Genomic DNA, 19,580 nt, shown 5'->3' with positions numbered 1-19,580 from the left:
TGGACCCAAATGCAGTGGCATGGGTAATTATGGGCATTTCTTGCTATGCCAGCATGAGACCGTACTCTGTGAGCTGCACTGGCTCCCACTTTTACCTTCTAGGTGTAATTCAAACTGCTGGTTATCATCTTTAAAGCCCTATATGCATAGGACCAAGTTACTTGGGGGATTACCTTCTTGCCAGGGTGTCTGCCTGCCCCACATGCTCTGAGAAGGAGGGAGCATTCTGGGTCCCTTTATTATTTTATTTTAATAAATAAATATAATGTATTATTAAATTTATATGCCGCCCATCTCCCCTTCCTTGAAACAATGGCATTTTGTAGGACCCAGGAGGTGTGCCTTCTTGGTGGTGGCCTCCGTTTTATGGAATGACCTTCCTCCTGACATACGGCTGACCTTAATCCTGCTGGCCTTTAGAAAGGCCATCAAAATCTGGCTTTTCCCCCAGAACTTTGGGGAAATGTTGGTGCAATTGGATGACAGTGTTCTTGCTCTTTGGGATTGTTGCTTTTGTTTCGATTCTTCCATGATCGTTTGGAGGGTTTTGTATTGTGGTTTTGTATTCTCTTCAACAGGTTTTGCTGGATGTTTTTTGTACGCTGCTCAAGGTCACCTTGGTTGAACTGGGCGGCCATATAAATGGTTTAAGTAAATAAATAACCCGGAGGGCTCCTTGGGGAGGATTCCCATAGCGCACGAGTGAATGGGTGTTGCGGAGCTCTCCAGTTCCAGAGAAATGCAAATTCAGGACTGTGCTCCTATTTCATTACACACAGTACACACCTTATTTCCTCAGAAAGGAATTCAGCCCTTCCATCTTCGGCAAGCACCTTACTTCTAATGAAACGAGATCACAAATTAGCAGAGGAGAAAACACCCAGTTGCAACAGCCTGGTTGGGATGGCAATGGCAGGGCCCGATCCTATCAGATACGGATGATCCTGTGTTTTTCAACCTTGGCAACTTTCAGATGGGTGGACTTCAGTTCCCTACACTGGGCAGAGGCTGGACTAGAATCTAGATGATCTCCAAAGTGACTTCCAACTCTTACATTTTGGGATCCTATGACACAAATCCCTTTGCATCCACCTATTCACTAGTGAGTTTTCAATTGCAGCCCTTAATACAGTGTTTCTCAACCGCAGCAACTTGAAGCTGGGTGGACTTCAACTCCCAGAATTCCCCAGCCAGCCATGGCTGGCTGGGGAATCCTGGGAGTTGAAGTCCACCCAGCTTCAAGTTGCTGCGGTTAAGAAACACTGCCTTAACACATTCCCTAACGAATCAAATCGCATTTTTAAGACCACCCGCAGCCCTGTTTCCCTATTAGGAAAATAACCGCCTTGACCCCGATGGGGACTTTCGCACCCCAGCGCCGCCCAGCGCTCGTCCGGAGGGGTCGCAGCCCCGACTGGGAGCCCCGAGCGGGCGTCCTCCGGCCCCGAAGGCGCCCTCTCCGCTCTCCCCCGACACCCCGCCTCGGGAAGGTGGAGACTCGGCGGGGAGGAGGGTCACAGCCTCGGCTGCCCTCCAACCTGACGCGCCCCGGCTGGGCGGAGACCAGGCAGGCGTCTTCCCCCACCCTTCCTTCCGTCTCCACGTTGCGCCAGGGCGAGGCAGTCGCGTCCGTAGAGCGAGCCGCGGTGTCGGGAAGCCGGGCGCCCCTCTTCGTCTCGCGGGCGGGCGAGCCGTTCGAAGACGCGCCTCCGACGGCTCCCCGCTTCTGGAGCGGCGTCATGTCGGGCTTGGATTATCTGGCCGCCGAGTGCCTGGTGTCCATCTCCAGCGGGGCCTTGATCCACCCGGCCTCCAGCCTCATCAGCTCGAAAGAGGAGCGAGGCGGGCGCCCCCCTTCCCTCCCGAGCGCCCGCCACCTGGGGCGCCCCGGCTCTGCGCTTTCGGGCTGCAGCGGGAGCGGCTCCGCCTCGCCCGGAGGGGGCGAGGTGCGAAACGGCGTCCCGGTCCTGCCGCAGGCGGGGGAGCTTCCGCGGAAAGCCGGCGCTGACAGCCCCGCCAGCCTCTCCGCCATCTCCCCGGCCAAAAGGCACCAGTGCCCTTTCCAGGACTGCGTTAAGGTCTACGGCAAGTCTTCGCATCTGAAGGCGCATCTCAGGACGCACACCGGTAAGAGCCGAGCCGAGCCGAGCCCGGGGTTGTCCCTCCCCGTCGCTGCCGGCGGGGACCCCAGCGGGGTGCCCGAAAGTCCTGCGGAACCGCCCCCGCCCCCCAACTGCCCTCGCCCCCCCGATTCCCGCTTCCTCCCCCCTCGGTCTCCACCCACGTGGAGACCGCGCCTCTCTCGGCTTTGGCGCACGGATTTCCTCTCGATCCGGGGGGGGGAGGATTTCGCTGGCCCGATCGCTTTCCGAAGCTCCCTCGCTTCTCAGGATCGGGACCTGCGGGCTGTCATCCCCCTCTTGACAAGCCAATAAAGATGCCGCCCCCCCGCCCCGGGGATCCTGGCCCCACGTGGTTGGCCGGGCGGCCCGAAAGCGAAAGTAGATTGGAGGAAGGAGGCCGGGGAGATGTTGGCGATCCCTCCTGATCAGTGGGGGTGTTTAGCCTGAGGTTACTTGCAGATAACGGCCACGCCTCTCCACCGCGCCGATGGGTCCGTAGAGCCTCTAAGTTCCAAAGCAGGCTACCGTAGAAGGAGCTACAGGCGCAAGAGGGAGGCGTTGACTTCCCCACGGTGCTTCCAATTGCGGAGTCTGCCGTTTCTGGTGCGCGGGGCCCCCGCAAGGGAAGGGGTCTTCCCGGCTCGCTTGTAGCCCCCGCCCCTTCCGAAAGGTTCCCTTGGAGATGGCTGCTGGCTTCAAATCTCGCCCACTCTTGTTGGCAGAGCTTGGTCTCTGCTGCCTACGCCGGACGGTCGGAGAGAGGTGTGGCCATCTAGGGTGGCCTGATGGGGTGGGGGCCTTCCTGTCGGAACTTAATCCAAGGGCGGGAAGGGAGATCCAACCCTGGCTCCTACCCCAGAGATTCAGAGCCTCTTCTCCATGCGCAGCTCCCCCACCCCCTATTTAAGAGGGACACAAAGGGAGGTACGGATATCACTGCACCCGGCGTGGGTGGAGCACCAGGGCGAGGACAGAAGCCGCGTGGGTGTGTCTGCAAAACGATCACCTCTGCCCCGCCAGTGCGACTCGCCAGAGCAGGCCAGAAGGGATAGCAGATAAAAAGCGTAAAGGAGTTTAATCGTAACAAGAGGAAGAGCCAGGGGTCTACCCTATAGATTATTATTTGGGCTCACCGCTTGCGGTGTTCGTGGCAGCTCAGTCCCAAGAAACACATTCAGCTTAGCTACCCTGGGCCCCGAATGGACCAGCGTGACCAGAAGCCTGGACTGTTGGATTCGGAGCAGCTGGGAAGGGGAGGAGTTGGTTCAGATTCCCCCTCCCTGTGGAAATTCACTGATGACCTTCAGAAGTCCTTGCTTAAGTTATCCTACTTTGCAGGGGCGTTGGGAGGGCCAGCAAATGAATGATGCCATTCTGTGGGGGATGCTAGCTCGGTAGGGTTCACTGCTCAGGGGCTGCACCTTCAGAAACCAGGTACAAAGCCAGCGCAGAAGTGTTAAATGCGGTGTGGCTTGGGTGCATTTGTGAGAGGCTATCTATAGCTCCCCCCCCCCGCCCTGCTGGGCTTGTGCGTAAGGCTGGCTGGCTGGCTGCTGAGACAGTTCAGTAATGGGGTGGCTTAAAAGGAGGACTCGCTGGGGCAGCCCTTTCCAACCTGGCCCTCTCTGGCTCTCTTGAACTACAACTCCCAGAATGCCTCGCAGTGGTCTTCCTATATTCCTAATGTGGCCCGTGTTTATCCATCTGTATGTGTAAAAGGAGATGGGGCTGAGAAAAAGGATGAATTTTGATAGCAGGGTTCCTTTGAATGTGCCAGCAGAATCCCCTGCTGCGTGTTTTGTGTCAGCTATGTTTGGTGCCCTTAATCCTCTGGTGGGCGGATAGCTGGGCTAAGCAGCTGGCAGGATTGTGTAGGCAAAGGCATAAAAGCTTGATTTTTTTTTTTAACCAGTGCGGGAGAGGCTTTCTTTGCCCAGATGCTATCTTATTTAAAGTGGGTGGTTTCTCCAAACTTGCTGAAGCTGGCACATGAATGCATTTACAAGCTCTTAAGCGCACAGGACCTTGCTGTCTTGCTCCAGCCAGCCGTTCTCCGCTTGTAGAGACCTGTTCCATGTGCAAAGATAGGGGCATGAAGTCAATCCAACTTTTAGAAAATCCCCCCAAAGGACACTATTGCAGAGTATTGCAAAGGCACTGGGCAGTAGGGGACTGGATATGAAATGGGAGAGTGACAAGTGGAAAAAACCCAAATGCTCTGAGGCTTGAAGTGGGCAGTAGGTCAAGCAGAAAGTTATTATTCCAGTTGTTTGTAGGTTGCAAGCGTAGAGCCATAGATGTATGCATCATGCATCATGCCTACATGGGACATACTGAAGGCTGCACAGTAATTTGGTGCTTTGGTTTTTGTAGCTATGTGCTGTTCTCCAGATTCAAAACTGATCTTGTCCCCTAGTGAAATCCTCTTTAGCTGGAGATTGAAATGAGGTCTTTTGCAAAAGTGTGGCTTGTGGAGTTTGGACTGAAGGCAAGCAGCAGGAACAAAGTGTGCTCTCTGTGATTTAATGACTGCAACCAGGATGAGGCAGGTGTCCTCCCTTCCCCACATTAAGCTGCTCAGTTGCAGAAGGTTTACTGGAAAAGTGGATTTGTGTGTGAAAGAAATGTAAGCTAAGTTCCGGGACTAAAACAACTGTTGGGGTCAGATGTGGGCTTTCCTTTGATTTGTTCCTCCTTCATCCTCTGCTACTGATTCCCACAGCATTTGTTTGCATCTGGCAGATCTCTGGCTATGAGTGTGTGTGCATTAATGCTGGATCCAAATCTGCCCAGCAATTTCTCGGATCTTTTCTTCCCCCTTAGCCACGTTGTAATTAAATAAGAGCAGAATTTCTACACTCTACCCACCAAAACCCTCTTTCTCCTTCAAAAGAAACTTAAAAAGCCAATTTTCTGTCAGTGGGTTGAACAGTAAATGAAGGTTAACTTTTCTTCATGGCACTAGACTTTTTTTTTTTAATCATCCTCAAAACTTCCCAGTCCTGCTTTCCTACTTTTCCAGATATCATGTTAAGTTTTAAAACATGTTTTTTGTTTTCCCAACTTCCTTCCTTGTGCCAGGAAATCTCTTATCTCATTGGTGATGATCTGGAAGTTCTTCTTTTGTTTTCTTTTTTCATTCATTATTTTAGAAGAGCACAAAATACAGGCAAAATACCAAGATACACTACAATAACAGAGTTAAACTAAACAATCGTTTAAAAGTAATAAAACAGAAAAAGAAAAGAGAGAGAAAAAAATCGAACAAACAAGAAAGGTCTACCTTATATATTAAATTTACAGATAGTCACTGGTTTACTAAAGTACCACCTAATATTATAGCAGTGTTCTCCTTCATCTCACAACACATGGACAGACTCAACCTTAGTTTCAGCTGGGAAACTGTCAGCATCTTAGACCAAGCTAAATCCAAAAATGCAAGGGAATTCCTGGAAGCTTGGCATTCAGACAAGGCAGCCATCAACAGGCACATAGAGATAAACAACATCTACACAGCATTCAAAAGAGACAATAAAAAGGAAAACAAAAGACCAGAACTTCTCCTCACCAGCAATCAACACCCAGTTATGCAGGGATTAACACCAGAATTACCACCAGACAAACAATCAAGCAGTAAACAATACCCTAATCAAGGAACTACCAACTCAGACAGACAATCAAACAGTAAGAACAGGCTAATTAAGGAACTACCAAGGAGAAACCCCCACCAACACTGACAGGGCAAGCTACTGTATATAAGCAGAGAACAAACCTCTCTCCCTTATAGCACTGAAGATGTTACCTAGTTGGGTAATGAAACGTCTGCAAGAAAACAACCAAGCTCAGAGAACCCCAAGGACTCTATAACCAGATACAAAATATTATTGTAAAATATCATAACACCTATACCACAGAAGAGCATATTCCTTAACCCTTTGATTAGTGGAAAATATTGCCTTCTCCAGGATGGATAATTTACATATTTCCAAAAGCTGATCTTTAACATCTGGAATTCTCCAATTTCCCAAGATTATTCTTTTAGCCACCCGCCACCTCCCCCCCCATGCGTGGCACAATCTTGATTCCTCACAGACAGTCAATTTCGAAAGCTTTGGTATATAATTCAACATCACATTAACATCTTTAACCTTTGAAGGTTTCTCCATAAATCTATTTAGATACACTAAAATGCGATGGCAGAAAAGTGTCAGATGTTTACCGGATCATATCATATGGGTCAACGAACCCTCTCCATATCTGAGAGTTTGCCATTTTATGCAATGCATACCTGCTCTTTTAGGAGAAAAATGTGTATTCCCCCTTTCTCACGCAAGGTTGACTAGATTAGTGGTGCCAGCTGGTGCTGAACATTTATACCCTTTGGCAAGTCAAAACCAGCAAGGATTGCGTGGGGTTGCAGGAACATTCATGGAGTAGGCCAGGAGCGATGGGGAAGAATGGCCGTTCCTGCATAGTGTAGGTCAAGCTTAGTCGAACTTTCTTTGCCTTTTTTTTTCTGGAAGCACAGTGACCATCAGATAAAAACAACTAAAGATGCTAAATTGTAAAATAAGAGAAAAAAACCAAAGCAAGAAGATGGGTGTAGATGCAGGTGAAAGCCAGGAGCTTCTTTGGTTTTTGAAAATGAAACTCTTGCATGTAATCAAAGTAACTCTATACAGAGGTCTCCTTGTTTGAGAACCCATCTTTTTCGTTGAGAAAGAACATAGGAAAATGTACGTGTATCACAGTTTCCACATTAGCAGGTTTTGCTTTAAGTAAACACCTATTTTTCCTCCTCCATTGTTTTGACCTTCTTTGGTGCTTGGAAAAAAAGAAGGGTCCTGTCTAGTCATATAAGATCCAGCACCTGCTGCCTGAGACCAACCTTCTCCCATCGGGACCTCCCTGCAGAACTGCCCACAAGCATAATTAAAGGGAACTTGATCCCTTTACGTTCCTCCTTGGTTTGTCACTGCTTTCTGTGCCCATCAAATATTTCATTAAAACCTAACATTAAACTTTTAACAACCACAGTGTTTCAACTACCCCCTATTTTTGTTTAGTTTGGTGGGTTTTTTTACTACTACTATATATGAACCTGAAAGGTATAATCAGTTACAGAATCTTCTAACCTTCTAGGATGCTTTGAAGGAAGGAATGTCCAGTATGCTGGCTGGGGACTTCTGGGAGTTGAAGTCCACACATCTTAAAAGTTGCTGAGGTTGAGAAAGACTGGTCTACACCTGTACTGTAAAACTCTTGAAAGGGTTCTTCAAGGATATAGATGGGAAAGTGGACCTGGTTGACTGTCATGGGTGAATCCCATCTTTCTTGTCAACATCACAAGCTGTTCCAATGATTCAGGAAAAGTAACTGGCAAGCAAGGAGTGAGTGGCTGATCTATGGCAAGCAAGTGAAATGTGAGTGAGTCTCCTTACACAACTTGGAGAATCTATTGGGTTGAAAGAAAGCCAGACAGATTGCAGGTTTCTTCTATCTGTCTGTCCATCCATCCATCCATCCATCTGAATTTTTCAATGTAGTAAAATATACAAAACAAACAAGAACAAAGATAGAAAATAAGAAATAGAGAAACAAGGAAAGATTTTTTAAAAAGAAAAAAACATACAATTGTGTCTTCCACCCTTCTTCCTATTGAGCAATTATCATCTTAAACTTTTCCCCAATCTCTTTGTCTCATTTTTAATCCCCAAAGCTCGAAATCATCAATCTTGTTTTTTTTTCTTCTTTCAACAAAAAGTCTATATGAAGTTTCCATTCTTTCAAAAAAGCCTTTATCCTTTTTTTCTCTGACCAAACTGGTCAGCTTGCCATTTCTGCAAGTTCAGTTAATTTTATAGTCCAGTCTTCCACTGTAGGCATTTCATTACTTTTCCAACTTTTTGCATACAGTGATCTAGCCGCAGTTACCACATACAATATTAATTTCCCATATTTCTTTTCTAATTCCTTGTCCATAAAAGCAAGTAAGAATAATTCTGGTTTCATCATGATATTAGTCTGTAATATCTTTTATATCGTTGTATGGATTATACCCAAAATTTTGTTGCTTTTTCACAAGTCCACCATGCATGATAAAAAGTCCCCTCTTCCTTTTCACACTTCCAGCATTGATCTGATATTCCTTTATACATTTTAGACAATTTAGCTGGTGCCATATACTATCAGTACATCATTTTATAAAAGTTCCCTTTTAAATTATGGCACAATGTAAACATAATACCAGTTCCCAACATTTTCTCCCATGTATCCATGTTTTTATTATAACCAAAAGTTGCAGCCCATTTCACCATACAGTTTTTAATCTGTTAATCCTCTGTTTCAAATCTTTGTAACAATTTATACATTTTAGCTATTATATGATCATGACTTGTACATAATTCTGTTTCAAATTCAGTTTTGTCCTTCTCAATTCTGATTGTCCGTTTATCCATATAGTATTAAACCTTTGATTTAATAAACCTTTCTGATTATAAGAAAAGCATCGAAAAGAGTGTCCTTCTGTGGCTAATTGTTCCCTTGTCTTTATCTTAATTCTTCCTTATCTTTATTATCTTTATCTTATCTTTATTAATTTTCATATGTTAACCATCCTTCTTTATCTGCTGTTTCCCTTCTGTAGAAGGCTTTTTGAGTGGATGTTAATGATATCATTGGGCAAAGTCTAGCTTTATATTTGTTCCATATTCTTAATAACATATTTCTCTGGTAATGATTCTTAAAACCTACATTTACTTTCATTTTTTCATACCATAAAAAATCATGCCACCAAAGCAGGTTTCTTTTTTCCAAGTTCAGATCTCTGCCATTATAATGGAAATCATTCACATTGAGTTCAGTGTAGTTTCCAGTGTGCATGGCAACGTACATTGCTAGTTCGTTGCAAGCATGGTCTACATTTTTAGCAATCCTGTAACTTCAAAGACTGGCTTCTTGTCTTGTGTAGGAGTAATGATGTTGGGAATAATGGTGTCGGTATGAATATGCTGCTGAATTCTCGTGATGGTAGTCCCTTTGGGGCCACCACTAGCTTGACTAGACGGCAGAGCACCTTGACTGAAATGGTAGCTTGGTCTGGTAGCAGAATCTCCTGGGGTTATGACACAGCTGTCTCAGAGCGGGGGCACTTTAGCTACTTGGGCGCTTGATTATAAAGAATTGATTAGCAACCGAAATAATGTTCCTCTTTGGTCCCTCTTCCTTGCATCCCATTGCAGCAAGGAAGAGGGACATGCCATCTTTCTCACTGTACAGGAGACTCCCTGTAGGATGCCTCTTGTCTCTCACTCATGGAGCTCCCTAAAACTGGCTTAGAGGAAGAAGAAAATTTAGCATGACTTCCATCATTACCATACCCTTTGCCTTTGGGGCTGTGGTCCATGAATTTTTGTGGAAACCTCTCCCCACCAGTAAGGATCCCCACAGTAAGGATTTCAGATCCATTGACAGCTGTGAGTTTCACTCCATGTATCTTCTCCAACTGACTACTCTGCCTCCAGAAGCCACTAACTGTAAAGTTACTTCTCAACAGGTATCTATAGTGCAATCCACAGGGACCACGTTCACTGGGACAGACATGAGTGGGCACCTGCCATAGGCTTCGTCCTTGAAGGCTCACCTCTTAGCTAGAGTTTCCAGGGCCAGCTGGCCTCCTATATTTGGTTGCAGGACATTCCCCAGTCTTTTAGTGATTTGGACATTTCCTGCTGATATGCCCAGGCTCCTTGAAGTTGTAACACATAATCCTGCCTTGGGCATCTATCTTGGCAGTTCTTTGATGATTGTGTCTGAAATGGGCACTCTTGTCCTCTTCCAAGAACTAATCTGAGAATTTACCCTTGGTTCGCATTTACTCTTGGGTGTCATCCTTAAGGGACTGGAAAATCAGCTCCGTAGCCTTGGTTTGGGGGTTACAACTATACCTCAGCCCCAGTCTTCTTTTTCTTTGTGCTTTGAGCTGCCCAAACAGCAGTCTCTTCCACTTCTGCCCCCAAACTGTAGAAGATCCTGAAAGCTTATGTTCCTTAATGTGTCTGTGCACCATTCAGCATTCCTGAATGACCAATGCTAGTTGGTCTTTAAGTGGTTCTTCCATGATTGGAACTCTTTGTGAACTCTGCCGAATGTTATGTAACTTCTTTTTAAGATCATAAGCAGAACTTGACGCAGTCATGGATCCATTAATTTCCAATATATGCACTTTGTCATCGTAGGCTTTTAACAGAATCTCCTGGGGTGTCTTGAACTCCATAGGTAAATGAAATCTGATTGTGTCTGGCTTGTCCAGAGAGATTTCCTTTTAGCATGCCCACCTGGTCTTCTTCAGGGTTTAGTACCATTCACAGCATTGTCTTGACTGATGTCATCCAGTCTTCCAGTTCTGGTTTCCTATCCTTAATGAGATACCCAGGAAATCTGCAGTTTTCCTTCTGTTGTGTATGGTTGGTTCAGTTTGGAGGGCATTGATGGCAGCTTTGCCAGATGCATTTCTCCTTTTTGTGAGCGTAGCGTTACTGTATTTTCTCTATTTTTGCCCTCTTGTTTTAGCAAGTGTCTTCTAAGCATCTCAACTTCCTTTTGCAATTTATCCATTTTATTCTGTTCAGGGACACCTGTTGTAATGAAAGCCAGCAATCTCTTTCTTAGCCTGCTTTTTGGGGTTGAGAAACGAAGCATGGGGAAATGCATGTGCACTGCAATTCCCACATGGGTAACCCTTGCTTTATTGCTCTTTTTAATTTTTAGTGCTCAGAAAAATGATGGTCCTGCCCATCAGAAAAGATCCATCACCTGCTTCTTCCAGTGGCTGTCTCACGTCTGGGGACCTCTCTGCAGAACCAAACATAACTAAAGGGATTGCACTCCTTTTTACACACACACACACACACACACACACAATCTTAAAGAGAAATACAAAATTGTAAGCATTCATATTCAAGCATCGCTAACCAGAAAAATGTTTGTTTAGATGTTATTACTCTATTAGGACATGGTGATATTGTAAAAACGGAGGCCAGATTTGAAAGCGTGATCTGTTCTCCATTCTTCAAAACTTGCATGCACCAATTTTTAGCTAATGGAATTTGCTTTATTTTTCCCCTGGAAACCAGCTTGAGGATGGAGCCAGGAAAATGACTCAGTGTCGAACCAATTGGAATGAAAGAAGCCCATGTAAAACCTCTTGTGAATGTTGTGTGTTCTAATGCAGGGCTGTGGCAGAAACACTTATCTACAGCAGCACAATCTGCCACAACAGAAGCTGATTAAAATGAGGCAGAAACGAAGGAAAGACTTGCAGAGAGCCAGTTTGATGTAGCAATTAAGGTCCTGGGCTAGAAACCAGGAGAACGAGAATTCTAGTCCTTTCTTAGACACAGAAGCCACCTGGGTGGCTTTGGGCCAGTCCCTTTCTCTCGGCCCAGCCCACCCACCTCACAGGGTTGTTGCTTTAGAGAAGTAGGAGGTGGGACCATTAGGTACGCCGCCTTGAATTGTACAAATAAAGGTGGGATACAAAGCTTATAACCAATATAGGGAGAATCTCCATTGAAGTGCATTAGGGCCCAAAGAACCTCTCCTTTTAAAAAACCAAGTTAAGGGAGACATGGACAATTGTGCTTAATTACTGCCAGCGTCGCGTTTAACCATGCTAGTAACAGCAACAGTAATAAAGCTGTTTGTGCCACTGGAAATCTGGGCTCTTTCTTCCATCCTGAATTCCTCCAGTGAACTGAAGGAGGGCGACCAGGGAATCAGATTGCATAAAAGTTAACACTGATTTGCAGGTTATTATTGGAACAGCGGTGATAATAACAGAAAAACCAGTGCAAGCATGCTAGAAAGGGATCCATGCACGTAAATGAATCTGTTTCTCCCCGTTATTTGTGCCATGCATGATTTTATCTTCCTCCATATTTTCTCTCCTTACCTTTCTACATTCCAAGCTAAAGACCCCGGTGTTATTTATGAAACTTTGTACATGGTTTTATGGTTTTCTGTTTTTACGGCTTGTGTATATTGTTTTATCCTTTGGTCGTGAGCCACCCAGAGTTTGGTTTTAAGATGGGCGGCCATATGAATATTTTAAATAAATAAAATAAATACGTAATGTATTTTATCCTAGTTGGCTTTCTGACATCTGGACTCTCCTGTCCATAGCCAACTCATACATTTGCCCAATTGAACAGTTTTCTCCTGGGCATCGAAACCTCCCTTATCAGACTGCATGTTACATGTGGAGAAGACCTCCTTTTCAAGTCCAAGAAACCTGCTCTTTAAGAATAAGAAATGAAATGGAAATAATTCTGTAATAGAAAAATAGGCCATATCAAGCAAAATATACAGCTGTGGCAGGATGGTATCTGTTGGTTGATAGTGACACTTGGCTTAGCTAATCGGAGGTAGGGCGAGCCTTCAGAAGGAATGATGAATCAAATCTATTAGACAAAAAGCTTGTTCTGCTATAACCCTGTACTACCCTGAAGTAGAGCTACCCATGAAAAGGAATAATACTACAGCCAGTACACAAAATTCAAAGTATTGAAGCTGCAGCAATGTAAAGTTCTCTTACAGGTAGTCCTCGCTTAATGACCACAATAGGGACTGGGAAATTTGTTGTTAAGTGGGGCAGATGTTAAGCAAGTTGCACCTGATTTTATGACCTTTTTTGCAGTGGTCATTAAGTGAATCACTGGCCATTAAGTGAATCATGTGGTCGTTAAGTGAATCAAGTGGTTCCCCATTGATTTTGCTTGTTGGAAGCCGGCTGGGAAGTTCACAAATGGCAACCATGTGACCCTGGGACACTGCAACTGTCGGAAGTGCGAGCTGGTTGCCAAGCGCCTGGATCACCATCACGTAACTGTGAGGGTGCTGCGATGGTTGTAAGCGCAAGAACCAGTTGTAAGTCCCTTTGTTCAGCACTGTTGTAACTTCAAATGGTCGCTAAACAAATGGTTGTTAAGTGAAGACTAAATGTATTTTTATTCTGTATCTTCTGACAAGTTCAGTATTCATTCTTCTATGCCCTGCAGAAAGGAAAATTTCATGTTTTTAATTGTGAGATGTTGCTATCTCATAGCTTTGCTCTTTTTCTGATGTCAAGCTTGCATCTCACAGTGTAGAATGTCTCTTGATGTATTGTCTCAAGCCTTTCTGTGAACTTATACCTGGGCTGACTTGATTCTTTAAAACAGTGTTTCTCAACCTTGGCAACGTTAAGGTGTGTGGATTGCAACTCTCAGAATTCCCAGCCAGCATGCTGGCTGGAGAATCTGGAAGTTGAAGTCCGCACATCTTAAAGTTGCCAAGTTTGAAAAACACTGATCTGTATAGCATTCTGGTTCCAATACGACTGTTAACACACTGCTGAAGAAACCCACAAAGTATGCTGGAGGAAGTCACGTCTTAGTGTTGGTCCCCAGCATAAAGATTTGGAGGGCGACTGGCCTTCTTCATGGCTGCCCTTTTTAGCTGTTTTGATCAATTGGAGATTCACTCTCCCTTCCCAAATGTCCTTGTGGCTCAGATGAAATGTGTAGCATCTGACAGTGAATCACATATTTCCAAGGAACTGGCAGAAGGCCAGTGATGTCCTGTTTGTCCCAAAACAGTGATATCTCGTATTGAAAGCTAGACTGTCTCTCTCTCTGGAGAATTCATTTACTATCCTGTTGCAGTGAGGAGTGGCGGTTCTCAACTGGGGGCCATATGGAGATGGCTGGTGGGGTGATGGGTTTTGGCTCCCCCCCCACCAGCATCTTGAAGGTTTTAGTGCTAAAATATACAGGGGGGGGTTAGGACATTTTTAATGTATGTTTGTATTTTAATTATTTATGGATTTTAGTCAGTGTTGGAGGGATTGGTGTTTTTTTTTTTTTTTTTGTTATCGTGAGCCGCCCAGAATCACCCGTTGGCATACAAGTTTAATAAATAAATAAATAAATTTTATTTATTTAAAGCATACAAGTTTAATAAATAAATAAATAAATAAATAAGGACGCCTGAGACCCAGGATATTTCAGGAGGCCACAGCTGAAGAACATGTAGTGGGGGGCCATGCACATGCTGAGGGGGCCACAGAAAACCAAAGTGTATTGTGCTGTAAATACTGTCTTGTTGACACCAGAAAATACACCAGCTACTGCCCCATGTCCATATCTAGTGATGGGACCTGGACAGGGGGACCTATGGAAGGAAAGACCCAAAGCTGCTAATCTGAGTTCTCCTTCCTTATGAATGGTGCTCTTCCAGGTGGATGGTTCCCTGGGACTTTAAGAGAGCAAAGGACCAAACCTGTATTGCAAGGGGATAAAAGAGGAAGGCTGAAGGTCCAGGGTGTGGGTGTTAGTGGAAGAGAGGAAGGAGAGTGACAGCAGCCAGTTGTGTGTGGAGGAGGTGAGACCAAAACAGTTGGTGGAGTGAGCAAAGAGACTTGGAAGCTCCTATAGCTGAGAAGGGAGTAGCAGGATGCAGGCCAGCTCCAGCCAGCCAGCCAGCCGGCCGGCCAGCAACAACTAATTGTTTTCTCCCTCATATGAACTGATCAGGACTGAGAGCCAGAGGAACAATTCAGTTGTTGTTGTTCAGTTGTTAAGTTGTGTCTGACTCTTTGTGACCCCATGAACCCTGTCGCGCCAGGCCTTCCTGTCCTTCACTGCCTCCCTGAGTTTGCTCAGTTTCATGCTCATTGCTTCAGTGATGCTATCTAACCATCTCATCCTCTGCCGTCCCCTTCTCCTTTTGCCTTCAATCTTTCCCAGCATCAGGGTCTTTTCCAAAGAGTCCTCTCTTCGCATTAGGTGACCAAAGTATCTGAGCTTGAGCTTCAGTATCAATCCTTCCAATGAACAATCAGAGTTGATTTCCTTTAGGATTGACTGGTTTGACCTCCTAGGAGTCCAGGGGACTCTTAAAAGTCTTCTCCAGCACCACAGTTCAAAGGCATCAATTCTTTGGCGCTCAGCCTTCTTTATGGTCCAGCTCTCACAGCCATACATTACTACTGGGAAAACCATAGCTTTGATTATGTGGATCTTTGTCGGCAAGGTGACGTCTCTGCTTTTTAATATCCTGTCTAGGTTTGCCATAGCTTTCCTCCCAAGGAGCAAGCATCTTTTAATTTTATGGCTGCGGTCTCTGTCTGCGGTGATCTTGGAGCCCAAATAAATGAAGTCTGCTACTGCTTCCATTTCTACCCCTTCTATTCACAATTCAGTGAAAGGGACCAATTACCAGGCTGGGAAAAGATGGTGGTAATACTGCTTTTATTGCTGTAAAAGGTGGGGAGTTAAACACAGGGGGAAACTGACTGATTAGGTGCCATCAAGTTGGTGTTGACTGTTAGTGACCACAAAGATGGATTTCTTGCAGGACTGTCTGTCCTGAACTTGGTGTTTCAGGTCTTCCAGTGGTTGTACCCACTGCTGTTAGAAGTGAGTCCATCCATACTTCTGTTGATCTTCTTTTCTTTCCTTCCACCTTTCATTAGAGCCTTTTCCAGAGAGCTGAGTCTTTTCTTTCCTTCCACCTTTCATTAGAGCCTTTTCCAGAGAGCTGAGTCTTTGCATCATGTGTCCGAAGTAGGATAATTCAGGAGAAAAAGGAAACTTACAACTATTAAATATTGTCACTTTTCACTGTACCATTACTGTGTGTAAGTGTAATTAGGCACAGATAAGTGCATTTATTGTATATATTAGGTTTAACACAGTAGAAGTATATGTTTTGTATAATAAACTAACATGTAAATATCAAAGCATTCAGTGTCTTGGTCTAGGGGTTGTAGCATAACTTAACTGGAATCCTCTCACAGGGCCACAGGAGAAAACAAGTTGGAAATGGGCCGTGGATGGAAAAAAAAGGTTGAGAAACACTATTCTAACTCAGTGTTTCTCAAGCTTGGCAACTTTAAGATGGGTGGACTTCAACTCCCAGAATTCTGAGAATTCCCAGAATTCTTGAGAAACACTGTTCTAAATGACAGGATTTCAGTTACAGAACTCTGTCCTTTCATCCCACCCCCAATCTTCTTTCACAAAACTCAAAGTCCTGCCTGTTCAGCCAGCTCCTTCAGGCCAGAACACCTTTAAGTTTTCTTGTTACTCCTTTTGTTTGTCTGTTTTAAAATGAATTTTGTCCTTCAGGGTTGCCGTACTTGCTCGTTCACCATTGCTAATTTTCTTGGGATGGTATCATTTGCTTCTCCCCCCGTAAAATCCTCCAGGCTCTACTAGGATTCAGAGGAAATAAATAATTAAGAGCTTATGTGGCGGTGAACCTGTTAATTCACTGAAGCTTTTCATTGTCATTTAGGACTTCCATTTGGACTGTATTATACGTACTTGCCTTTGGCATTGCGGTTCCATTTAACTCTAAACATTACCTTGGTGGATGGCTTCTGGCGTCTGCTTTCCAGCTGCAGCCAGCCAGGGGCCTCTGGGGAGGGTGACTGTTGCGTCTTTGGAATCTGGTCTTCAGAGATAGACTGCTTCTGCACATGGAGGTTCTCCTGCCAGCTCCTGAGGACAAAATAACCATCCAGAGTGACTTGTCTCTCTCCCCGCCTTGTTTTCTCCTTGCAGGCGAGCGTCCATTTCCATGCAATTGGGCCGGCTGTCAGAAGAGGTTTGCCCGCTCAGATGAATTGGCCCGCCACTTCCGCACCCACACCGGCGAGAAGCGGTTTGCCTGCCCCCTCTGTGAGAAGCGGTTTATGCGGAGTGACCACCTGACCAAGCATGCCCGCCGCCACCCTGCATTCCAGCCAGGCATGGTCCGAAGGTCTGACTGCTACAGGGCCTCCCCTACTGACTCAGCTGGCAGCAGCTTGGCTGGAAGCCCCGCCCCTGGCAGCCCCGCCTCTGACAGCCCCGCCCCTTAAAGGGGCATCCCACCCTGCTACTTGTCCTTCCCAGGCCCAGCACTAGGGGGCGACCAGGTACTATTTCAGAGGCATTTTTTATTCAGAATCTTGGCTTCCCCATCACTTCCAGTTATGGTTTAATATGCCTTATTGCAGAAACAGCCCCTCCTTATGCTTGGTGGGCATTTTGATTACAATACCAGTCCCGCTCCCTGCTTGCTTTCAAGCTGTAAGCTCTGTGCACATTCCCATCCCACCCTGGCCGATGGTGGCAGGATTTGTGGCAACCGGACCAGCAGGCTTGATTAAACCTTGTTGATGTTCCTTTGGAAAGGGGCCCCCTCCAACCCCCAATCAGTGCCTAGCAGATGATTTCCTAGCCCTTGGTCAAAGAGGTAGTCCCACCATCACTTGGCTTCAGTTTCCCAGCTGCAAAGAGACTTTCTTCCAAGGTCTGTGCTTGGTATCACTGAAATGTTCAGCCCAACCTCACTGTAGTCCTCAGGAATGAAAGAACCTTGTCCAAGTTTCACTTAGCTTTAAGCTTCTCTCTCTGACCAACCTGTTGACTCTTTGAATTTAGAAAGAGAGTATGGTGGAAATGGCTCTCCATGCCGTTGGTCCCCTGGCGTTCGATAATCAGAATTAAATTGCCCTTGAATAATTAGGGTCCATCCTTAGCCATCAAGGTGAACAGCAAGACATAAGAGATCACGTCACTGCCCAGAGTCACTTGTTTGAGACGGGCAGCTATACAAATTGAATAAATAAATAAATAAATGTCTTGCTGTCTTGTCTCCCCACCCCCACCCTAAATTGACTGCCTCCAAACAATCTTCTTGGGGAGCGTTCAAGTTGATATGGTCCCTTTGACACTAGGAGTACAGCAAAGGTGGGAGATGATCTTTTTGGCCCACAGGGAAATTGTGTGTTGGTAACTAACTTTGGGACCTGATACTGTATGTAAATATATTTTTCCCAGGTCTACCTTTTCTCATGGAAAGAAAGATGAGGACCTGTCTCTACGGGTGTATCTGTTTCAGGGTGGTGTTTTTGTTTTTCTTTGTTTTGTTGGTAAAATGTATATTTATTCCTTTTAATATAGAATGTAGCAGACCAGTGGTAAAGTTTGGGTATATTGTCTGAATGGTCTGCACATGGCTGAACTAAACCTGAGAGGAATGGGATTTTTAGTATGACTCAGGACACCTAAAAGCACTTTTTCTCCCTTTCGTGGGGCTGTGGCAACTGCTCTGCACAGCTGTACACCAGGCAAGTGTGTGTGTGTGTGTGTGGGGTGGTTTTAAAAGTGGATGCTTTGATGCTTTTGGTGATGGTGGTTCCTTGTAAGCTGTCAGGTATCTCAATGATGTTAGACCTGAAGCAGGCCCAAGCAGACGTTCAGGGACACAAAGCTCCAGTAAGTAGATTTATTGTTTGAAAAACGACAGGTAGTCCTTGCCTAACAACCACAGTTGGGACCAGAATCTTGGTTGTTGAGCAAAGCGGTCGTTAAGTGAGATGCCCATGTAACTGCTTCGCTCAATGACTGCAATCCGGGCACTTCCGATTGCGGTCGTTAAGCAGTCTCCCGGGTCGTTAAGTGGACGGAGCGAAAGAGTGCTCCATGCAAAGCTGAAATCCTTCAGCAGACACCTCTTTCACTCCGTCCTCTTTCCCCTCCCCTCTCTCAGCGGTGAATGGAGCACCTGAAGATTTGAGGTCTGTTCCTTCACACCACCACATCCCCTCTGCTTGCAACCTTCCCTGCCATCTTCTGATGGGGAAGCCGGTAGAGAAGATTGCAAATGGCAATCACATGATCGTGGGGTGCTTGGCAACCAGTTGTAAATGCAAGCTGGTTGCCAAGCGCCTGAAATGTGGCCATGTGACTGGGGGGCATGACGTTTTACGACAGCCAGAAGAAGCACCCTTTTCAATGCCATCGTAATTTCAAACCATCGTTAAACGAATGGTTGTTAAGCGAGGACTGCCTGTAATGCAGCCATTATGAAAGAATTTCAGTGATTGCTATGTATTAAATGCAAGGTCTGTGTATTGTGAAGTCAAGCTTTACTTTCTGGTGGCTTCTGGTGCCCATATGGTGTAGCCGGCTTGAAGTATCAGGTTGTTTGCTTTTGACCTGATGAAAACTAGCTCTTACAAAAATCCTTGATTTCCTACTGTGCTCTGCTTCTGAAAATGTAAATCCATTTATGCAGGCACAACTCTCTTTGCGCTTGCATTTTGAGAACAAGCCAAGCTGTCACTATTCACGTCCTTGCAAATAAGGTGGACTGGAATAATGAGACCTGGGCAGAGGTACCATTTAGATGTTTCATGGGATAGTAATAGATGGAACTGGGGAGAAAAAAAATGCAGAAGTGAACACGTTGCCATACTAGTGAGTCTTGCCCTTGGCAATAACTTCATCTGTAGGCTAACCTAGACAGCATCTTTCAATTGTGTTGGACTCCACCTTTTAGAGTTCCCAGTCTGGGAGGGGAGGGAGTGGTTGAGGGTGACTGGAATAGGACAGTGGAGTGACAAAGCATTTGGGGTAAGTGGAA

General features: G+C 45.6%; 1 protein-coding gene across 1 annotated transcript; it reads left to right on the top strand.

Annotated features, from left to right (window-relative positions):
* Positions 1-1,602: 1,602 nt before the first annotated feature.
* On the top strand, positions 1,603-17,826 carry KLF16 (KLF transcription factor 16). Its single transcript, XM_088149501.1, has 2 exons — positions 1,603-2,127; positions 16,730-17,826. Exons 1-2 carry the CDS (start codon positions 1,740-1,742, stop codon positions 17,026-17,028), a joined length of 687 nt encoding a protein of 228 aa, XP_088005627.1. The 5' UTR covers positions 1,603-1,739; the 3' UTR covers positions 17,029-17,826.
* Positions 17,827-19,580: the final 1,754 nt, after the last annotated feature.

The sequence above is a fragment of the Python bivittatus genome, unplaced genomic scaffold, assembly GCF_059951505.1.
Source record: "Python bivittatus isolate LINGU-HERP-01145 unplaced genomic scaffold, Pbiv_v1 ctg000580_np1212, whole genome shotgun sequence".
Taxonomy (NCBI): Eukaryota; Metazoa; Chordata; class Lepidosauria; order Squamata; family Pythonidae; genus Python; species Python bivittatus.
The sequence above is the reverse complement of the archived record's forward strand: the minus strand, read 5'-3'. Positions and strand labels throughout refer to the sequence as shown.